Below are 23,606 nucleotides of genomic sequence, written 5' to 3'. Positions count from 1 at the left end.
TCAACTCGCCGAGTCATTCCACCGACTCGTTGAGTTCAATCGGGCTGCTTAGTCGCGACTTGGCTCATCCACTCGCCCATTCATGGTATTTTAGGGCTAAAAAGACCATAAACTTGCTCATATGCTTGCATGGGGCTTCCATGGTCATAAAGTTTGCACCTTTATGACATGGAACCCTTTCTAGATCCTAGATCTGAGATATGAGTCACTTGGGACGTCTAAACCCCAAGGACCAAGGTTCTTGACCCAAAACTTCATAAAATGGACATAAATAGATCTAAGAGAAGAATGATCAAGTTGGAAACTTGATTACCAGAAAATGTAGCAAAAGGAGTGTAGTTTCTGGATCTACTCCTTCCATCTTGAGTCTTCTATCTTCTACTTCTTCCACAAGCTTCACAAGGCACAAATAATACTCAAAATGACAAGAAATAGCTCAAGCTCACTTATGGCGAATTAGGGTTTCAATAATAGGGTTTGGAGGTGATGGAGACTGGAATAGAGGCCAGATATGATGCTTAAATAGGGTGTAAACCCTAAAGATTAGGGTTTCATCCAACATGTCCTACTCCCATGACTCTCCGGCTATAAATACTATAATAACACTTATTAAAATTTTTGTAACTCTTCATAAGGTAAAATAACCATTTTACCCCTAGTCAAAGTCAACGCTCTTGTCAAAGTCAACATTTTGGGTTGACCAACTCGTCGAGTCAAACTTTCAACTCGCCAAGTTCTACAACTCATAAATCCTGAAAACGCGATTCAACTCGCCGAGTCATTCCACCGACTCGTTGAGTTCAATCGGGCTGCTTAGTCGCGACTTGGCTCATCCACTCGCCCATTCATGGTATTTTAGGGCTAAAAAGACCATAAACTTGCTCATATGCTTGCATGGGGCTTCCATGGTCATAAAGTTTGCACCTTTATGACATGGAACCCTTTCTAGATCCTAGATCTGAGATATGAGTCACTTGGGACGTCTAAACCCCAAGGACCAAGGTTCTTGACCCAAAACTTCATAAAATGGACATAAATAGATCTAAGAGAAGAATGATCAAGTTGGAAACTTGATTACCAGAAAATGTAGCAAAAGGAGTGTAGTTTCTGGATCTACTCCTTCCATCTTGAGTCTTCTATCTTCTACTTCTTCCACAAGCTTCACAAGGCACAAATAATACTCAAAATGACAAGAAATAGCTCAAGCTCACTTATGGCGAATTAGGGTTTCAATAATAGGGTTTGGAGGTGATGGAGACTGGAATGGAGGCCAGATATGATGCTTAAATAGGGTGTAAACCCTAAAGATTAGGGTTTCATCCAACATGTCCTACTTGTCGAGTCCGAGTTGCGACTCGTTGTTTAGCTCATTAAAATCCGACGCACAATCTGCCCTCTACACGACGAGTTGGGGCTACCAACTCGTCGAGTCCCTCTTTCAAAATGAATAAATACTTAATTAAATGCGTACTAGAGAAACAATCGTTACATGATTATTGAAATAAAAGCTTACGTATTGATAAATATATTTAAAGATATATTTTTTAAATCAAAACACAACATGACAACTAAATATATTTTATAAAAATTAACTATTATAATTGTTGTTATAATTATTATTTTTTTGAAAATTATTAATTTTAAACTATAAATACTCTTATAATTTAAAGTTAATCTTTTAGATTCGTCATGAATTATTAAAATTTGAAGTAAAGGTGGTAAAATCAATTTTGATAAGTTTTTGAAGCATTATTAGAGTTTTGTTTTTAATAAGATCGTAAGCCCATTTACATGATCATGTAGTTTGGAAGACCAAAACACGGGTTGTGTATTTCTTTGAAGGAATTCAAAATTTAAACTCTAGGTTTTGCTTTAGCGGTCGTCTGTTTGCTTCCTTATAAACATGGCATGAACTTTATGAGTTAAAAAAGTCTAAATAAATGTAACAAAACTTATTATCAATTCAGGGGTTTAATAGTGTTATAAGTTAGCTTAATTATGTTTATGTAGGTGTCATGTAACTCTTTTATAGCATTAAAGAACTCGTGGGAAGATAACTTGCACATATGAGGTGAGCACATTTTTATACAATCATTATGTACTTGATGACATTATACTTTGATTTGTGTATTTTGGTATCACTATTTACAATGTAATATGTGTTACTATATTGACCTTTGTTAGTGAATTTAGTGTTATCAACATGTTTTAGTGTGATTCTTATTACTATTGAGATATGTTGAATTATATTTCAGTCATCGAGTTTGGAGGTACGGGGTTCACACTCGGAGTGATAAATGTGAACTCAAAAATACGTGGGTATGGGGGCAATGACTCTTGATGCAGGGTTCCAAGGGGCTGTAAGCCCTTGGCGGGGTCTAGGGGCAGCGCCCCTAACGGGGTCTAAGGGACAGAGCCCATGGAGGGGCTCGGCTCAGCCCCCCGAAACCTAATGGATTTTTGTATTAGATGAGACTCTAACCATGCATTTTCTCGCCAAAAACCCACTAATGACATCATGATGATGTAGCTGTCGGTTATGTCCAATAACTATAATGTTTTGGCGCAAATTTGGTTTAAACGATTTTAACAACCTTTCACTCACCGATGTTGGAGGTACGGGGTTCACACTGTAGTGATAAATGTGAACTTGAAAATACGGGGGGTCTGGGGGCAACGACTCTTGATGCAGGGTTCCAAGGGGCTGCAACCCCTTGGCGGGGTCTAAGGGGAGTGACCCTAACTGAGTCTAAGGGGCAGAGTCCATGGCAGGGCTCGGGTCAGCACCCCGAAACCTAAACGGATTTTTGTATTAGATGATACTTCAACCATGCATTTTCTCGCCAAAAACCCACTAATGACATCATGGTGATGTAGGTGTCGGTTATGTCCAATAACTATAATGTTTTGGCGCTAATTCTGGTTTAACCATTTTTGGTTAACCAAATTTTCATAGTAATAACATTTGAATGTTCTAGAAAAAGGGTTGAACAGTTATATACTCGAAGTTATATCATAATTTCTCTATCTATCAAGAACACATCAAGCAAGGTATTCCGTGTTTTCAATTCGAATTGGGCATGTAATTCAGATTGGTTTATTCTTGGATTATCCAATCTTTGAATCTGTGTACCCCAAGCTACAAGGACGAATTACAAATTTTGAAAAGTGTTTAATAAACACGATTCTTTAATCTATCTGAGTTAGTGTTTATTGTTATTTTGATCTCTTAATTTCTAACAACTTCTTTATCCATTATATAAGTAAACCAACTTTGATGATAGTAATGAAACAATGTCTCTTTGCTAATGTTATATGAATATCCACTTTGTCATACTCGATGTTTTTACTATGAAAAATTAAATATCCTATTACATTGTTCTTACCCATCTTCCTACTTATTTCATTTCATGTGTGTTTGGAAAAAATAGTTGTTAGTTGGAAGCAGGTAGCGGTTAGCTGATAACGGGTAGCTGGTAGCAGGAAGCTGTAGCTTTTATTTGTTATATGAATGTTTGACAAAAGTAGCTGAAAGTTCTTGAAATATATAAAATTACATAAAAGGACAATTGATTAAAAATAAATAAATATATAAATATATTTTTAAGGGTAATTATGGAAATTAATTTAAAAAGCATAGTAGCGTTTTGTTAAACGCTACATGAAGTAGCTTTTAGAATTGAAGCGTTTTGTTTAAACTACAAAGTAAACGCTTGTACTGGCAAAAAAATTTTTTGTTTAAACTGGAGAATTTTGTCAAAAGCTAAAAGCTAGCATCTCTCAAACGTTTTCAAAAGCCCCGTGGCAAACACGCCATTCTTCAGATCATCAAGTCTAATAACGGAACACAACCAAATATATTATACTACTAGGTGTAAAACACATTTATTACATGGGTTAATTAAAAATAAATAAATATAAAGATCTAAATATTTAAGAATTTGAAATTTATAAGAAAATAAGAAAAATAATGAATTATTAAAATTGATTTTTTTATCTTTTAAATTTAAATAAATAAACAAAATAAATTAATAAGCTTTAATTTGGTTATTTTGAAATAATAAGGTAAGTTCATTAATGAAATTGATATTCATTTATTACTACATTTATTGTAATTATTACACTAAATTATAATGTGAAATTTATTAAAATAGAAAAAACTCATAAAATGACATGTAGAAAAAAAATTAATTTAAAATAACCACAAAATGACATTTGACAAAATGGATGAGAGTGTGATATGTGGCAAAAAAAACCTTCATTTATTAGAGTAGATTTAATATGGTAATCCATTTCATCAATTTAAATACAAATAGAGCTTGAAACTCAATTTGCTTTAATTTTCAAGCCCATACTTAAGCTTGAAAAAATCTTTCGAGTTAGTTTCAACTCTACTTGATTAGTTAAGTAAAAGAATAAATTTACAGTAAATTATAATAGATACACCATTAGTTTTATAGGCTCGATTCAATTCAACTTGGATTGTACTAGTCTACTAGATAATTGAACTCAAATAAACCAAATTGATTTCAAATATTTTTCGAATCAATCTCAAATATATACTCGGTTCGACTCATTTTTTGGCTTGTCATTTACTTTAATTTATTTATTACTATATGTAACACCCATGTATTACATGAGTTAATTAAAAAAATAAATATAAATGTCTAAATATTTAAGAACTTTGGATTTATAAAAAATATGAAAAATAATGAATTATTAAAATTGATTTTTTTATCATTTAAAATTAAATAAATAAAGAAAATAAACTAATGAACTTTAATTTGAGAATTTTAAAATAAGAAGATATGTTTATTAATAAAATTGATATTCATTTTTACTATATTTATTGTAATTATTACATTAAAGTATTATGTGAAATTTATTAAAATTGAAAAACTAATAAAATGACATATAAAAAAGAAATTAATTCAAAATAACCATAAAATAACATTTGGAAAATTGAATGAGAGTGTGACATGTGACAAAAAAAACTTTTCATTTATTAGAGTAGACTAGTTTATAACTTGTGAGAACCATGGTTATAAAATTAATTAAACTTTAATATTAAAAAATCAAAATTATTAATCAGTTATTTTAAATAAATTATTACTCAAAATTATTAATTAATTATTTTAAATAGATTATTAATCAATTATTTTAAATAAATTAAACTTGCTCCCGTAAATATGTTCCACCAAATCCATACGAAGATTGTGAAATGTTTCATTGCAAAATGTTTCGTTGCAACGAACCTCTATTCTCTTTTCAATGTACTCGTCACCCCCAATTTATATTGTTTGTGTCGTGGGAATGGTTTCCTCTTCATCATACTCACATATCGGTATTCCTTCATTTTTGATAATCATATTATGTAGTATTATACATGCATACATGACTTCATGCATTTTTTCCTCGCTGAAAAAAATTACTGTTTTTTTTCAATATAAACCAACGTTTCTTTAGAGCTCCAAAAGCCCGCTCGACATCCTTCCTAGCTTTTTCTTGAATTTTTTTCGACGAGTATCATTCAGACACATAAACGATGTAACAAAAACTGCACACTCATGATAGATCCCATCAACTAGATAATAACCATATTTATATGGTGTTCCATGCAGTTGAAAAGAAGAATCCAATGCAGATCCATCGTATATTTTATTAAACATAGGTGAACAATTAAGAACGTTAATGTCGTTGAGGATCCAGGAGAACCAAAACAAAGCATGCTAAATCCACTGATCCTCTGATGCCACCGCTTCAAGTATGATTGTTGGATGCCCATGATCACCTCGGGTAAATTGACCATGGTGTGAGGCAGGGCAATTTTCCATGCCCAAAGTAGACAATCTAAACTTCCTAACATTTCAGGAAAGCCATGTATGCTAACATGATGAGATTGCAATTTCATGATGTCACTACGTGTAGGCTTACGTAAATATTTTGGACCATAAAACTTAATAATAGTTTTGCAAAAATAGTGTAGACTATCTCGTGCGGTCCTATCTGACATCCTAAAACTCTCGTCCAATGCATCGGGAGAGATGTCATATGCTAATTGATGAAGTGCAACTTTACATTTTTGTAATGGGGTGAAACCGGATGTACCTCTAACATCGGGCCGTTGCTCGAAAAAAATCGCACTCCCTCGTTACATCTTCGACTATACATTCGTACAATTGTTTGAACATTCTGAAGCGCATTCTAAAGTAGTATCCTTGAAAAACGTCATTTTCGTGAAAGTAGTCGTGTATAAGACATTGGTTTGCATATTCACGATTTCTAAAAAAATATCCCTGTGTTCTCTGTTCAGCACTGCCGGATGCCTTACTGCATGCCGCTTCATACGTTTGTTCCGCAAATTTAACAGTAGCGACAAAAACATCGAATATAACATCAAACTCTTCAGAAGAATCGGACGAAGACATTATTTTGGTATTTTTGAGAGGTAATGTAGTATAAAGATAAAAAAAATAAAGTGTTGAATGGTTTAAATAGATGGTAAAGTTTAAAAGAAAATAAAAATTAAAAGCCCAATTTTGACTATTTGCAACGGTCAAATGCATCAACCAATCAAAATCACCCATCAACCGCTCCCTCCTAAGGCCGCAGTGTACCCTAGGCCGCACTCGGACCACACCCATAGGAGGTGTTCGTGCTTATGTGACAAAGGGAGTGCGGTCCATGCCACACCACTCCCTCTACTCTTAAGCTCGATAAAAGCTTTCGAGTTAGTTTCAACTCTACTTAATTAGTTAACAAAAAAAATAAAAATAAAATTACAGTAAATTATAGGGAGAATTTCGTATATGCCTTTGTTAAACATCGCAATATCATATTTGTCCGGCCTAATATCTAAATATAATATTTGTCTTTTTTAATGTTTTAAAATATCATATATACCCAAAATTATTTTTTGGTAATTTTTATTGATTTATAAATCTTTTTTATATTCATAAATCATTATAATTGAAAAAATATATTAAAAGGACAATAATGCCCTTACTTCTAAATGACAATACATCTCACTCCCACAAAATGTCACCTTGATTTACTTCTAAATGACAATACTGCCCTATTCTCATGTTTTCGCATCTTTATTCCTACAATCACACGATCATGCATTAGGTAATCGACTACTTCGACCTTGTTCCTATTTTTCATTCTCTCCAATTTTGTTTTTGTTGCTGATCAATTTATGTATTATCGCATCACAGCTTCTTCCCTATTGCACACCTTTCTTTTTGCAATCACATGTATCGGGTAAGTAAATTCGACCCTCTTTCTATTTTTCATATCGCCAATATCGTCTGTGTTGTTGACTGATTTGTTTCGAAATAGCAATTGGAATTAGGGCATGATTTGGATTACATGTATCTTACAAAGTTGCTAGAATTTGGAATGAATTGAGTACACAACTTGCATTAAATAGTTCATTTAGGTTGCTTTATTGCCTAATTATTCTTCCCCATGGATGTTTGAGGTTTTGAGCTTCATTATATTAGAAAATTGTCATCATTGGCATACTTGGTTGACAAAATTGAATGCATAAAGAGGTGAAATGGAGAAGTCATGCAAAAGCAAGTTGTGGGCACCGTAAATACTATGGGGTTGTTCAAACTTCATATATAGTTATATTTTATTAAATATTTTGTAATTATCCATGATTGATGTTAAATATGTTTCGCGTGGATTTGCTGTCCTTTTCTTCTCTTATGATGACTATTCCAGGTGTTAATCATGCATTAAAGCGGGCCTTCATTAACACGACCACAAGCATTCTAGACGGTTGCAGTTGAAGATTATCATTGTATATACATTATACTGAAACATCAAGATAGAAGGGGTTTATGATCAATTACATTAGATAAGTATCAACACATTCACGTGTTAGTTTCAGCACATTCACCATACACAAATCGACCAGCACCATAAACAAAAATGGAGAAAAAGAAAATAGGAACAGGGAAGTAGCCGATTACCAGAAGCGTGATCGTGTGATTGCAGGAATGAAGTCGCGACAACAGGGGAACAAGAAACTGTGATCGTAAGTCGATAGGAGGCTGCCAAAGTAAATCAAGGTTAGATTTTATGGGATTTAGATGTATTGCAAATTAGAAGTAAGGGCATTATTGTCCTTTTAATATGTTTTTTTTAACTATAATGATTTAAGAATATAAAAAAGAATTATAAATCAATAAAAATCATCAAAAAAATAAATTTGGGTATATATGATATTTTAAAACATTAAGAAGGACAAATATAATATTTAGATATTAAACCGGACAAATATGATATTTCGACGTTTAACAAGGGCATATATAAAATTCTCGTTAAATTATAATAGATACACCGTTAATTTTATAGGCTCACTAGGTGTGAGACCCGTATATTATACGAGTTTGATAAATCAAAAAAATTAAATATGAAAGTTTACAATTTAAAATTTAAAATTTAAAAGGAAACATATTAAATACCATATGAGTACTGATATTGTAATTTATTGATTATTTTCACTTTAGGTAATTGTTAATAGAGTGTAAGTATGATGTGTTAATTAAAAAAATAAAAACAAAATTAGAAAATAACAAATGATGAAATGAAAAAAACAATTATTCAAAAATATCAAAAAATTACATATGTTCAAATTAATAAGAAAAGGATATGTATCAAAATTATTTTTATTTATTAAAATTTATTATAATTAAACTCAAATAAACCAAATTGATTTCAAATATTTTTCGAATCAATCTCAAATAATACTCGGTTCGACTCGTTTTTTGGCTGGTCATTTACTTTAATTTATTTATTATTTTTTTGGGAGTACCGGTTAGCTTCTCATGGACGAGAAAAGGGCGGTGCGGATTTGAAAGCCAAAACTTTGAGCAACAGTCATTTCAAAACCCGGGAAAATAAAGGGTTGTTCGCCTCTGGAATTACGAGGTTTAGGGTTTTTCGGAGTGGAATCATCAAGCCGAACAACTGCGAAAGATCAGTTATCATCGTGAAGTAAGCGAGAATCATCAGGTGCGGCGATCAATTTCTCCTTTTCTGTTCATATCTACTGTAGTAACACAACTTGACAAACGTGTATATATTTATGATTTTACAAATAGAGTTTTCTGTCATCCATCAAACCTGTTTGTAGACCCGACGTTTATCTGCTTTCTTGGTGATATACTGATGTTTACGTTCTATCATCGTAGTTGGTTTTTGGTTCATGTGAAACTACTCTCAATAGCAAGGTTTCACACATTGTCAATCTTCCTCGTGGGTTGATTAGCATTCAAATTACGAGGGTTTGTGAGTGAATCTGTTGATTTCTTTTTGGGGATTGCTAAATTTGGGCACTGAAGCGTTTGTGTTGAATTACAGGTTCGTTCACCATTGGCACCATTTTGGAATTGATCTTGGTTAGGGAAAGTAGATACTCGGGTGTCTGCAATGGCATCCATAGATGAGCCGGTAGTGAAGGCCAATACCAGGGTTCTTCCTTCATGGGGTTCTTCATCTGTGTCAAGTAATACAGGTAAATACATTCGCCTATAAATTGAAATCTCAAAGCTACACAAAACCTTTCTGTTATTATTCGTGAATCATAACCAACATTTCTCTGAATTCCAGGTTCCCGTGGATCAACTAAAAAGCCCCCTTCTAAAAAAGAATCTGCTTTGAATACTCAAAAGCCTCAGTCTAGTAAAGTTTATAAAAATTCAAGATGGTATACAGTCAGACACGACAATCACAAGAAAGCTTTTCTAAATCATGGTAAATGTGCTCCCTATAACATCTGTATCAGTTTAAATAATAATTCTTACTGAAAATCACCATTATGTTAGGTTCAGATTCTGATGATCAGTTACCTCAGAAAGATGCCAAAAGAATGCTTCCATCATACCTTCAGAATCCATCTTCTTCTAGTTCCAGGCCAAGCCTTCAAAGACATGAAAGTTATCCTGCTCCTGCATCATCAAGTCAAACAAAGTTTGACCTTCACCCACAAGACAATTACAGTTGGCCCCACAATGATTTAGCTATGAAAAACAACCATGGCAGTAGGCTATTACCACCATCAATGAAGCCACCTGTGTCTGTTCCTTCTACAACACATTATGCAGGGCAATCTGGTCATTCTCGCCCTGGGGTTGTTGAAGAAACAGTTGGTGATGAGAGGCTGATTTATCAAGTTGCACTACGGGTATTAGACTAACCTTAACCTGTCTGTTATTCTGTTATCTTCCCTTTTTTTATATTGTACCTTTTGAATGACATAACATGCACTAAAATGGTATATTTGTTTTCTTATCAGGATCTATATCAACCAACTATTGAAGCAACTTTACCTTATGGTCTTCTATCTATCCCTCTTTTCAAGCATCAGGTTTTTGATACACCTAATTACTATCTTCTAACTTATGTTTATCTATTCTATACATTATACATATATGCAAAAGTTTAATTTTGGTTATTCCATGTGTTGTGATCATTTTCTTTCAGAAAATTGCATTGGCCTGGATGCTTGATAAGGAAAACAGTGTGGCTTGTTCTGGTGGAATTTTAGCTGATGATCAGGTTGCTAGCTTGTTATATAATCAACATTTTATTTAATTTAATGCATATAACTTTTTGATATGCTTCTATATCTTATTTCACAGGGACTTGGCAAGACTATTTCTGTTATTGCACTTATACAAGTGCAGAGATTTTCATCAAAACCAAAGTTAGAGGATCCTTGTGGTTCAGAAGCTGAAGATTTGGATGTAGATGATGATAATGATAAAGGCATCATGGATGAAGACTTTGATGAAAAGAAGTTAATAACTAAGGTTAAGAGTTCAAGGTCAGAAGAGGAATTTCACAATCGGAAGCCTCAAGGAGGTTCATTGGTGGTGTGTCCAGCAAGTGTGATGCGACAATGGGCTCATGAATTGGATGAAAAAGTTGCAGATGAAGCTAAACTCGAAGTTTTAATCTACCATGGCTTAAACAGAACCCATGATCCTGATGATTTAGCAAAGTATGATGTAGTTCTCACAACATATTCCATTGTTGCAAAAGAGGTCCCAACCAAAGCTTTTGATGAAGAAGAAGAAGAAGATGATGATGATGATGATGATGAATTTGTTAATAAGAAAAGGAAAAAGTCTCATGTTAGTAAGAAAGGAAAAAAGGGTAAAAAAGGTAAAGGGGCTCTTGCAAAAGTGAATTGGTTTAGGGTTATACTAGATGAAGCTCAAACAATAAAAAATTTCAGTACACAGGTATCTAATTCCTGCTGTGGACTTAGGGCAAAAAAGAGATGGTGCTTATCTGGCACACCTATACAAAACTCAATCGATGAACTTTTCAGCTATTTTAGATTCCTAAAATGCGAACCATATTCAAATTACAAATCTTTTTGCAACCTTATAAAGACCCCAATGTCCAAAAACACAAATCAAGGTAACAAGAAGCTTCAAGCTGTGTTAAAAACAATAATGCTTCGAAGAACAAAAGACACTTTGATTAATGGAAAACCTATCATCAACCTACCTCCAAAAACAATAAAACTGACAGCTGTCGATTTCTCAAAAGAGGAACGCGCTTTTTACCTCAAACTAGAAGCCGAATCAAGATCAAAATATAAGGCATATCAAGCTGCTGGAACTGTGAGGCAAAATTACGCAAATATCCTTCTGATGCTTTTGCGCCTTCGCCAAGCCTGTGATCATCCTTTGCTTGTGAAAGGATTTAGTTCAGAATCAATCAGTCAAGATTCTACAAAAGTGGCAAAGAATCTTCCAAAAGACACACAAGTTAAGCTTTTGAAGCTTTTGGAGACTTTGAATATTTGTCTTTTGTGCAGTGATCCACCTGAGGATGCTGTTGTTACTATATGTGGACATGTTTTCTGTCAACTGTGTTTATCTGAGTATTTAACAGGGGATGAATTTGACAACACGTGTCCTTCATTTAATTGCAAAACTCAGATTGGTGATGATGTTGTGTTTAGCAAAGCTACCTTAAGGAGCTGTGTACATGATGATGGTGATGATGATGATGATAGGATTGATGATGAGAGTTGTTTGGTTTTTGAGAATGATTATGCTTCTTCCAAAATCAAAGCGACTCTGGAGATCATTCAGACGCATTGCAGCAGATCAAATATAAAAGTGATTGTATTCTCTCAGTGGACAAGAATGTTGGATTTGGTGGAAGCATCGCTGAGTCAGCATTGTATAGAATACAGGAGGCTTGATGGATCAATGTCTCTGGTGTCAAGGGATATGGCAGTTAAAGAGTTCAACAATGACCCTGAGGTGATTGTGATGCTGATGTCATTGAAAGCTGGGAATGTTGGGCTAAATATGGTTGCAGCATCTCATGTGATTCTTTTGGATCTTTGGTGGAATCCGGCTACTGAAGATCAAGCTATTGATCGAGCTCATAGGATTGGTCAAACTCGTCCTGTTACTGTTTCAAGGTTGACTATTAAGGATACAGTTGAGGACAGGATTCTTGCACTCCAGGTATATTATATTTATATTTTATAATATTTAAAGTCTGGGCCAAAAGTATAAAATTAGAAAGAAGGGTGACCTATTCAACCTGACTGTGGAAGCAATGTGGTGGTGATGTGATTTAATATTTAATTATTTATGCAGGAAGAAAAGAGGAAAATGATTTCTTCAGCTTTTGGTGAAGATCAAAGTGGAAGCTCAGGGCCTCGACTAACTGCACAAGATCTTAAATATCTGTTTATGGGTTCTCATTAACTTTCTAATTATCTAATTCTGTGGCTGTTTATTTTGGGCATAACATAATGGCATTTTGTTTAGAATGTAGCCAGCCCTGTAATTGTAAATACTCGTGTATACTTGTTTTTTATCAAAAGTTTGTCTGGTTTCTTTCCTTTTTCTGGTTATTAATAATTGTCTGCGTTCATTGCTTCAAATTTTATCTAAAGGCACTTGAAAAAATGTCTTTTGTAGTTTGAATTACAGCTTTGGAATTTATAAAGTGGTGCACCATAGTGTCACTAGAGCAAAAAAAAAAAAAAGGTAAGGGATTGACCACTAGAAATGAGGTTCTTATGAAAGATGACCAAAATTTTCTTACATTTTCCAAATGACCATTTTGTCTAAAAAACCATGTTCAAGAATCTAGAGTCTTTACCTTATTGTTTGAAAGTAGGTGAGACATGCTATACGTTTTTGTTGTAACCAAATTGAATGTCTGAAACTCCTTTCAAAACCAAATCGAATGCCACATAGGATGAATCCTTTCACAGTCTACAAGAATTGCAAAGGCAAACTCTATGGCCCACATGGATATTTAAAATTTAATACGAGTGACATCTTTTGATTTTCTAAATATTTTATGAAGATTTATTTTGATTTTAAAATGAAAAGCAAAACAATTAAAAACCGATTAAAGTATGATCACACTAGAAATATTGTACCTATATTGTCCCGATTAAATATACAAAAAATCATATTAAAACTATATTTAAAAAAAAGAGTGATTATTTTTATGTAAATAACATTTTTCTGTTAGAACTTTTGTTAAGTTATTTATTTATTTTTTCTAAATTGGTAAATTCATCTTATAAAAAAATTCAGTACTATCTTAAATATATGGTTCTTTTTTTTTTTCCTTCAGGAACCAATATATATATATATATATATATATATATATATATATATATATATATATATATATATATATATATATATTTGTTGAGGTGTAAGTGGGGATGTTTTTGAAAGAGTATATTTATTGTAGTGGTGTGAGATGTAATTACAAAGTTGATGTGACACAATTAAAAGATGAGTGGCATTCACTGAGGTGGATGACCTAACATCACATAAAAAATGTATCCTAAAATATATGTGGTCGTTTAAGAGCTGTAATTGGGATTATTGATTATATTTGTATTGATGGGTGGTTCACTCAAACCTAATGTACGATCGACATAACGAGAATGAAATTTTGAATTAAGAAGGAAGGGACAAAAGGCAACCATGTAGGGGGAGGATGGGAGTGGACCAAGTTTAAAGTCCAATCGGTAAGACTAAAAATAGGGGCCTCTTGTTTATATATATATATATATATATATATATATATATATATATATATATATATATATATATATATATATATATATATATATATATATATATATATATATATATATAAAAGAAAATTTTGTTCATATTACGATAACTCGATAAATATTATAAAGACAAAAAAAAAAATGATAATCCAATATGTAATCTTACATAACTAGATGAATCGCAGGACTCTCGTTAATCAATGACAATCAGAATATAAAATAAGATGCCGTCAGATTTAGAAATTAAGAATAGAAAAATACTTAGTTGTTTAATTTCAGTTAATAATATAAAAGTAGAGCGAGAGTACAATAAAAATGAGAGGTAGAGTTCAAAAAGCTAAGAAACAAAAAATATCATTTGAGCTTTGCAGTTGCTGCAAATTTGAAAGTTTGGAATTGGAACAAAACATAAGCTCTTATTTACGGTAAATTTACATTAGCTTAAATACAATTTTTAATTTTAAGCCCAATTTTTCAAAACAAGAGTTGTTGCAATTTTTAATTGTAGCGTTATCTATTGGAATTGGAAAATAGATGGGCTTTTCTCTTTTTGATTATTGGATTGTCGATTGCTAGATTATAAACTTAATCATATGTAAATTAGCCTCCCTCAACGACATGGACTGTGTGGTAGCCACCTCGCACACCCTCAAGATCGCCCATGACTAAAAGAAAAGGAACACTTCTTTCTATAAAAACTTACCCCAAACATGATAAAGAAAAACAAGTTATTATTATTATTATTATTATTATTTTTGTGTGTGTGATTGATGAAATGTTACGTTTTATGGAAATTGGTAACTTGGTAGCGCCTTGGGATATGAAACAAAGGATGTGAAAAGGTTTTAAGAGATTAGAGTAAATTGCAAAAATGCGGTTTACCAAAGAGTACAGTTTTGCGCCAATTTTTTTTCTTGTCCGGATGGTCCAAAATTGAGATTTCGATGCAAAATTGAGACTTCGATGCAAAATTGTTCCTTCGACTTAACTGTCATTATCTTTATCCAGTTAAGTTTGTCACATGCTACTAATGTGAGGGCATATTTGTCATTTATGCCCTTATAATTTACATTTTTCAGATTTTTTAATTGTTATTATGCTTCAATTATTAAAAATTAAAAATTAATAATCCCACCACCACTGTCCTCTCCCTGTCACCATAAACCATTGATATCGCCGGAAACCACCACCACTACCGCCATTCTCACCGGAAACCAACGCCGATGCCACCATTGTCATTAGGAACCACCACCAGAAACCATGCGAGACGCCCTTACCCAAACCACATTCACTGACGCCGTCACCTACCCAAACCACCTTCACTGACACCTTCCTTCATCTTTTGACATTTAGGGTTTTTAACCATAATTACTACCAGTCAACGAGGCCACTTCCACCCTAACGTTGTTAGGACGATGTATCAGGCTACATATCCACACCAAGAAGGCTATAGCCGGAGAAGACGAATCGAGCTATAGATCTGGAATGTGGCACTAGGGTTTCCTCATGCAACTCTTTCTATCTATTCTACTACTGATACAATCGTCAGAGCTTTCCAAACGAAGTTAGGGTATTCTACGGAGAATACGAATTTGAAGGTTCGCACTATTGGAGAAGAAGACGACAACGACAACGACAACGACGAGAGGGTTAGGTTTAGCTACCTGAGAAGGCGAATCGAGGGCGACGATGTTAGAGCAACGGGGGTGGTTGTCCGGCGTTCCGCAAAACGACAGTGTTCTAGAAAGGAGGGCGGCGTTCTGGTAAGGATGTCGAAATTTCTAAGAGAGAGAGAGAGAGAGAGAGAGAGAGTCATAGAAGTGGAGTGTGGGTGAAAATTAAAATTAAAATATAATAATTAAAAAGAACAAATAACTGAAAGGATGAAAATGCCCCTAACTTTTAAAGGCATGTGAGACTAACAGATGTTTTGTATGGACTGTTAAATTGAGGGAATTAAGCATTGAAGTTTCAATTTTGGACCATCCGTGCATGAAAAGAAAAATTTGACATGGAACTACACTTTTTGGTAAACCATAGGGACCAATTTTTCAATTTACTCAAAAGATTGTCTTAATAGAATGGGTTCCAGAAAATGATAAATGAAGATTATGTCTCTAAATTCATGTAATGATAAATGAAGATTTTGTCTCTAAATCCATGAGGGGTTGGAAGTAAAAAGAAAATGGATCGGATTAGTAATCTTTATATGAAACATGGTGTGATTTTCTTGGGGCTTCAATAAATTTTTCTTACTCGGTTCGATCTATTTCAAGTTCAAAGAGCACAGGGTAATTACCAATTTGATTTGTTGTTTTTTTGTTTGTTTATTTTAATAGTTATCCTTTGGTCATTATGGAGGCATTCTCTATATGGGGTCCAAATGCTTTGTTACGGATAATGTTTTATGTAGTGAGAATTTGGTTATTGTCCTCTGTGAATGGGGTAAATATTATTATTAATTTCTCATGAATCACGAATAAAATACCTTTCAATTTGAGATGAACACAAACAATGTCTAATATTATTCAAAAGCTTCAACCTCCAAGAGTATAGTCATTTGGTCAAAAGCAACAATGCCAAGAATGTCCAACATTTCATTCGGTTCTTCTCCAGTCATACCTTGTCTAGGCAAATGTCGTCATTCCCATGCCTAGCTTCCCAATCCATATTATTGCTATTATACATGGCCCCGTTTGATACGCATCTTTCCAGGTCCAAACAGATTTTTCTGGCTGAATGGACCGGAAAGACTATTTGATTTGCACAAAAGAAGGGATCTTTCTCAATAAGATATGTCTTTCCCAGAAAGCCCCAAAATCATATCTTTCTGGCTGAATGGGCTGGAAAGACAATTATACACCAAACCCCGCATCTTTCTTTCTTTATTGGATTATTAATTTTTTTAAATAACTTTTTAAATTTTTTTTTATTGAATTATTACTTTTTTTCATCATTCAACACAGTCAATCAGATGTACAATCAAACAACATAGTTTCTTTCCCAGTCAGAAAAACTTTCCGAGACAGCACTTTACTGGACAATACTTTCCCAGACGGAAACTATCAAACGGAACCTTAGTCATAAAAGAACCCATATCAAAATTGTCTTTTACCATACCATTTATAGCCCTTACCATTCAAACCAAATGATTAAAAATAAGAATGGAATTTACCAAATGATTAGATAATGATATAGTGGTAGTTATATTTCATTCTAACATTATTAAGTAACTTGTAGTAATTACATTTAAATTAAACATAACTCCAAAATTGAATATTTGAACAAAGATTTTTTATTTTTTATTTTTTATTTTTTATTTTTATTATTATTTTTTTTAATGTTTCATTTCCACTATCTTGAATCAACCATTACAGCCTTGATACAAAAATGAATGGAGCTTCTATTTTCACTTCATGTGTAGTTACAGATAAGTTGAGTTATGCTTGACCTCAATTGTCTTGAGTCCTGCCTTCTCTAACTAGAACAACCTCACCACCTTGAGGCTTCGTTTATGCAGTGGATGGGAGTAATATACCACCTGCACTTTTCTGCTCTACAACCTTGATTTTTACCAACACTCTGTCACCCAATGTTTTCAATGAAGTGTACTTGGGAGCAACGATAGTAGCAAATTTGATGACCAGACTATAGGTTGATATGAGTGGCCAACTTCTAAACGGAGAAGACACCACAATAGATGAAACTTTGGATGCTGGAGATCTCAGACCTTCAAACGAAGGAAGAAAACAAGTCAATTTCAAAGCTTGGGGATAGATTAGGTGGTTGTGGTATTACTAGTAATGGATTGAACACGGAGAAGATAGAAATCGATTTCAAGATCAGAGAAGAACATAACCGGCTTTAGCAAGGAATCGATTTCACAAAATGACGAGGAAATTTGATCGATCGAACCTTATAAGCGTCTTCGTCACTTCCTCCCGTCGTGAAAGCCAATTTACAAAACCCTTATTCCACCTGGAGCCCCTTAATCCACGTTTACATCCATGCCACATTTTTTCCTTAAAACTTTTTTAGCACGTAAAAATGTATGGCCTTAACCTACATCTGCCGGTTACCAATAGGGGATATTTGAACAAATCGTTTACTTCGGTGGTGTTTTTTATACAATGGCTTTAGTTAAATGTTATTTTTTAAACATGCAAACCTTTCATGGTATTTATTGAACCTTTTTAAAACATCATTACCATATAAATCATTTTCCTTTTAATTTTATATTAAAAAAACGTTATGTGAAACTCATCACCTTTTTTTTTTTAATGCGATGACAAACCCCCCGTTGTCCTCTTTGCCATAACCGCGATGGGAACTGAAAAGTCATGCTGCTAAACCAGGTGCTACAATTTGCAATTAGATAGTCGTCAGTCGTCGCTCATCAGGAGCGGCGACTAACCTTTTTCTTTGTCTTCATTGTTGTGTTCCAGCCTCCATAGCCTCCAAAGCTACAGTAGCCACCTTTGTTGACAAAATGAGACCTAGGGTGGCAAAGTCTTCCAACCCTATGATGAACACAGTTAATGAAGGCAACTACAATGGTGGCTGCCAAGACTATAAATAGAGACTTCCTTCTTCAGTTGTTAGCATCCCAAAAACACAGAGAAACAAATAGTATAACACTTAGAGTGAGAGTGTTAGTGAGAGGGTTGGTTTTTTATAATAGTTGAGTGTGAGAGTTGCTTCTCCTATTGTAATTATATTTTAGTGTTTAATAGAAAAGTTTTCCAACCCCAATAACTGGTATCAGAGCCCCGTTTGGTGTCCAGAGAATTCTTTACGAATTTCTCTGTTTTTTCGTCAAAATTTTTTATTCTCAAAATCCATTTTTGAGTACACCGTTGGAAATGACTTGTTTCAAGGATTCCGAAAATATATTTTTCGTAATTTTTTGACCACGGGAAGACCTCCAAAACGTCGGTCAAAGTATGGTCAAAATTGCCGGAAAAAATCGTCGAAAAAACCAGCTGCCGGAAAGCCTAGCCGGAGAAGAAGGAGTGACGTCATCATTATCAGAGTTTCAGAAAGTTGCAGTTTAGCCCCTGAAGTTCCAGAAAATTGCACACAGGTCCCTCTGTTTTGGAAAAAGCTGTAATTGGGTCCCTATTGTTCTGAAATTAATTGTTTTGATCCCTGGACTTCTGAAAAGTTTCAGAAAGGTCCCTGGTTTGCAGAAACATTTCAGATAGGCCCCTGTAAGTTCCGAAAATTACAGTTTAGCCCCTATAGTTCTGAAAAGTTACAAATTAGCACATAACTTTTCAAGAAAGTATATTTTGAGCCCGAAAAATTCTACCCCACTATTTTTGATGCTTCCGAGTCCAACCGAGAGCTCGGTTTTATCTAATTTCTCCTCGAAATACTTGTAAAATAAATTTTCAATTATTTTCGATGGAATCTACAAGTACGATTACGATGGTTCGACTTACGCCCAAAAATTACAACATGTGGAAGCCAATGATGGAAGATTTGCTTAATCTGAAAGATTTAGCAGAGCCTATAGAAAAGCAAGGCGTCAAACCCGACACGAAGACAGATGAAGTTTGGACGAGAATAAACAGGAAAACGGTGGCACAAATTTGATAGTGGATCGACCATAGTGTTTTTCATCATGTCTCTCAAGAGACAGACGCGTACAAACTTTGGGAGAAGCTAGAGAATATGTATCAGGCAAAGACGACACACAACAAGACCTTGCTGATGAGGCGCCTTGTAAACCACAAGTTACGAAGTGGTATGTCCATAACCGAGCATACGAGTCAGTTCCAGGATCTCGTAAACCAGCTCGGTGCTGCTGATTGGGTTCTCAAAGACGAGGAACAAGCCATATTGCTCTTGAGTTCTCTACCAGATAATTGGGAGACGCTTGTTGTGACTCTCAGTAACTCTGCCCCCGGTGGCAAAGTGTCAATGGAGATGGTCACAGACGCCCTAATGAACGAGGAAGCCAGAAGGAAAGAAGCTGGTACAGATCAGTCTTTTACCCTCGTGTCAGAAAATAAAGAAAGAGGCGGAGGAAGAACTGGAGGTAGAGGTCGAGGTCGAGGCAGAGGTAGACATAGTCAAAGTAGAGGAAGATCTCAAGATCATGGGAAATCACGAGATCGAGGGAAATCGCGAGAGCGAGGTAAATCTTCAAATACATGGTTCGAAGGCTATTGCAATCATTGTAATTATTATGGCCACAAAAGAAGTGATTGTTGAAGGTTCTTACGAGAGCAACCCAAGTCAAGTCAGAATCCAAGCAGGGAGAAGGGTGAAACCATGGTCACCATAACACAAGACGTTGCCCTTGTTACATACGAGGAGGAAGCATGCCTACATGTTGGAACTCATGATGATGAGTGGGTGATTGATAACGCTGCATCATATCATTCGACTCCAAACCGGGATTTATTCACTACTTTTAAACCCGAAGACCATGGTACCGTAAAGATGGGAAACACCAATTTCTCAAGCATTGCTGGTATTGGTGATGTGCATTTAAAGACCAATGTTGGATGTACATTGGTGTTGAAAGATGTTCGACATGTCCCAGAGCTAAGAATGAATCTTATCTCAGTTGGAGCTCTTGACGTCCAAGGATATGATAATCAATTCAAAAATGGCACTTGGAAGTTGTTAAAAGGTGTTATGGTTGTTGCAAGGGGACAACTTGATGGTACTCTTTATAAAAGCCATGCAAAGCTACTTCAGCCAAGTCTCAATGCTGTTGAAGAAGAGACATCACCAAACTTGTGGCATAGAAGACTAGGCCACATGAGCGAGAAGGGATTGACGACTCTTGCAAAGAAGGAGACCATTTCAATGGAAAAAGATGTTGCCTTGGACCCTTGTGAATACTGCCTATTCGGGAAACAACATAGAGTTTCCTTTAGCTCCACAAGAAAGAACCGCTCTAAGTTGCTGAGCCTTGTCCACTTCGACGTATGTGGACCCATTGAAGTAGAATCTCTTGGTGGAAGCCGATATTTTGTGACATTCATTGACGATGCATCACGAAAGGTATGGGCATACTGTTTGAGAACGAAGGATCAAGTATTGGACCGCTTTAAAGCTTTTCATGCAATGGTGGAAAGACAAACAGGCAAGAAGATAAAGTGTCTCCGATTAGATAATGGAGGCGAGTACTATTCCCGTGAGTTCTCTAAATACTGCACGGAACATGGTATTAGACATGAAAAGACTGTCCCATGAACCCCACAACACAATGGTGTAGCAGAACGGATGAATCGCACAATTGTTGAGAAAGTTCGATGCATGCTCAACATGACTAAACTCCCAAAGCTATTTTGGGGTGAAGCTGTATTGACATCTTGCTATCTAATAAATAGGTCACCTTCCGCTCCATTGAATTTGAAGTTCCGGAGAAGATATGGACAGGTAAAGATATATCATATTCTCACTTGAGAGTATTTGGGTGCAAGGCGTTTGCACATGTATCAAGTGAATTGTGGAAGAAGTTGGACCTCAAATCCACTCCATGCATCTTTATTGGATATGGAGATGAAGAGTTTGGGTATAGTCTATGGGACCAGAACTAAAGAAGGTTATTCGAAGTAGAGATGTGGTTTTCTATGAAAACCAATATTACGATTTCAAGGCATCGATTAACGAACAATCAGGCTCCAAAGTTTCAGAAATAACATATGAAAATAAAGATGATGTTTCAACTGAAGAAGACGGTGAAGAAGTTGATGATGCAAATCAAGAAGGTGTTGAGCAGGGGGAGCTTCCACCCCATGATACTTTAGATACATTTCCAGAAGTTACAAACGAAGGAACTCAAGTTAGACGATCCGAACGAGTTCGTGCTCCATCAAGAAGATATCCAACTTCAAACTACATCCTTCTTACTAGTGAGGGGGAGCCAGAGAGCTTTCAAGAAGCTCAATCTCATATTGATAAAGCAAATTGGCAGAAGGCCATGGAAGAAGAAATGAATTCTTTGCAGAAGAATCAAACATATGAGTTGGTGAAACTCCCCAAAGGAAAGAAAGCCTTGAAAAACAAGTGGGTTTTCAAGTTGAAGAAAGACGACAAGGGAAATACTATGAAGTATAAGGCGAGACTCGTTGTCAAAGGTTTCCAACAAAAAGAAGGAATCGACTTTGATGAAATTTTTTCTCCGGCTGTGAAGATGATGTCTATTCGAGTTGTACTCGGATTAGTTGCCAGTCTAGATCTTGAACTTGAGCAGATGGATGTGAAAACAACCTTTCTCCATGGTGATTTGGATGAAGAAATATACATGGAGCAGCCTGATGGATTTAAAGTCCCAAAGAAAGAGCACCTTGTCTGTAAATTAAAGAAGAGCCTTTATGGTCTTAAGCAAGCCCCAAGGCAGTGGTACAAGAAGTTTGATTCATTTATGATGAATCATGAGTACAAGAGAACTGTTGCAGACCATTGTGTCTATCTGAAGAAGTTTCTAGATGGGAAATTTGTCATCCTTTTGCTCTACGTGGATGATATGTTGATAGTGGGCCAAGATGCAACGATGATCAACAACTTGAAGAAGGATTTGTCTAAGTTCTTTGATATGAAACACTTAGGCTAAGCGCAACAGATATTGGGCATGAAAATTATCCGTGATAGAAAATCAAGAAAATTGTTCTTATCACAGGAAGAGTATGGAAAATGCCAAGCCCGTTGGTACGCCCTTGGCTAACCACTTCAAGTTGAGTAAGAAAAATTGTCCACCTTCTGAGAAAGAAAAAGAAGAGATGAAGACAGTCCCCTATTCCTCAGCCGTAGGAAGTCTTATGTATGCAATGGTGTGTACAAGACCAGATATTGCTCATGCCGTCGGTGTTGTGAGTAGATATCTAGTTAATCCGGGAAAACAACATTAGGAAGCAGTCAAATGGATACTTCGATACCTGAAGGGTAGTTCGAAACTATGTTTATGCTACGGGGGAGCAATGCCAATCGTGGAAGGTTATACAGATACCGATATGGCAGGAGATCTTGATAGTAGGAAATCTACATCAAGTTACATTTTTACTTTGGCAGGAGGAGCTATCTCGTGGCAATCCAAGCTACAGAAATGTGTCACACTGTCAACAATAGAAGCCGAGTATATTGCTGCCGTTGAAGCTGGGAAGGAGCTTATATGGATGAAACGGTTTCTACAAGAATTAGGCTTTTCACAAGAAGAGTACATCATTCATTGCGATAGTCAGAGTGCTATGGACTTGAGTAAGAACTCGATGTACCATTCCCGCACAAAACATATTGATATCCGTTATCACTGGCTTAGAGAAGCAATTAAGAGACGAGAATTGAAGTTGTTAAAGATCAACACCAACAACAATCCTGCAGACATGCTAACAAAGGTGGTGACACAAGAGAAACACAAACTATGTGCTGACATAGTTGGGATGAGGATTGTTGGACAGAGACTGGAGGGGGAGATTTGTTGTGTTCCAGCCTCCAAAGCCTCCAAAGCTACAGTAGCCACCTTTGTTGACAAAATGAGACCTAGGGTGGCAAA

The 23,606-nt window shown here is 35.1% G+C and overlaps 1 protein-coding gene across 4 annotated transcripts; it reads left to right on the top strand.

Moving 5' to 3' along the window:
- Positions 1–8,850: 8,850 nt before the first annotated feature.
- On the top strand, positions 8,851–12,891 carry LOC145041470 (helicase-like transcription factor CHR28). 4 transcript variants are annotated; one of them, XM_078989564.1, is made up of 9 exons: positions 8,851–9,027; positions 9,207–9,303; positions 9,376–9,529; positions 9,625–9,768; positions 9,846–10,198; positions 10,310–10,381; positions 10,498–10,572; positions 10,656–12,509; positions 12,645–12,891. In XM_078989564.1, the coding sequence occupies exons 3-9, from the start codon at positions 9,445–9,447 to the stop codon at positions 12,753–12,755; spliced, it is 2,694 nt and encodes an 897-aa protein (XP_078845690.1). In that variant the 5' UTR covers positions 8,851–9,027; positions 9,207–9,303; positions 9,376–9,444; the 3' UTR covers positions 12,756–12,891. The 4 variants fall into 4 exon arrangements, with proteins under 4 accessions (XP_078845690.1, XP_078845687.1, XP_078845686.1 ...); XM_078989561.1 differs by having other exon boundaries at positions 8,852–9,027; positions 9,207–9,299; positions 9,840–10,198; XM_078989560.1 differs by having other exon boundaries at positions 8,852–9,027; positions 9,840–10,198.
- Positions 12,892–23,606: the final 10,715 nt, after the last annotated feature.

The sequence above is a fragment of the Lactuca saligna genome, chromosome 4 (assembly GCF_052625555.1).
Source record: "Lactuca saligna cultivar CGN05327 chromosome 4, ASM5262555v1, whole genome shotgun sequence".
NCBI lineage: Eukaryota > Viridiplantae > Streptophyta > Magnoliopsida > Asterales > Asteraceae > Lactuca > Lactuca saligna.
Note: the sequence above shows the minus strand (reverse complement) of the source record. Positions and strands in the feature narration are given on the sequence as shown.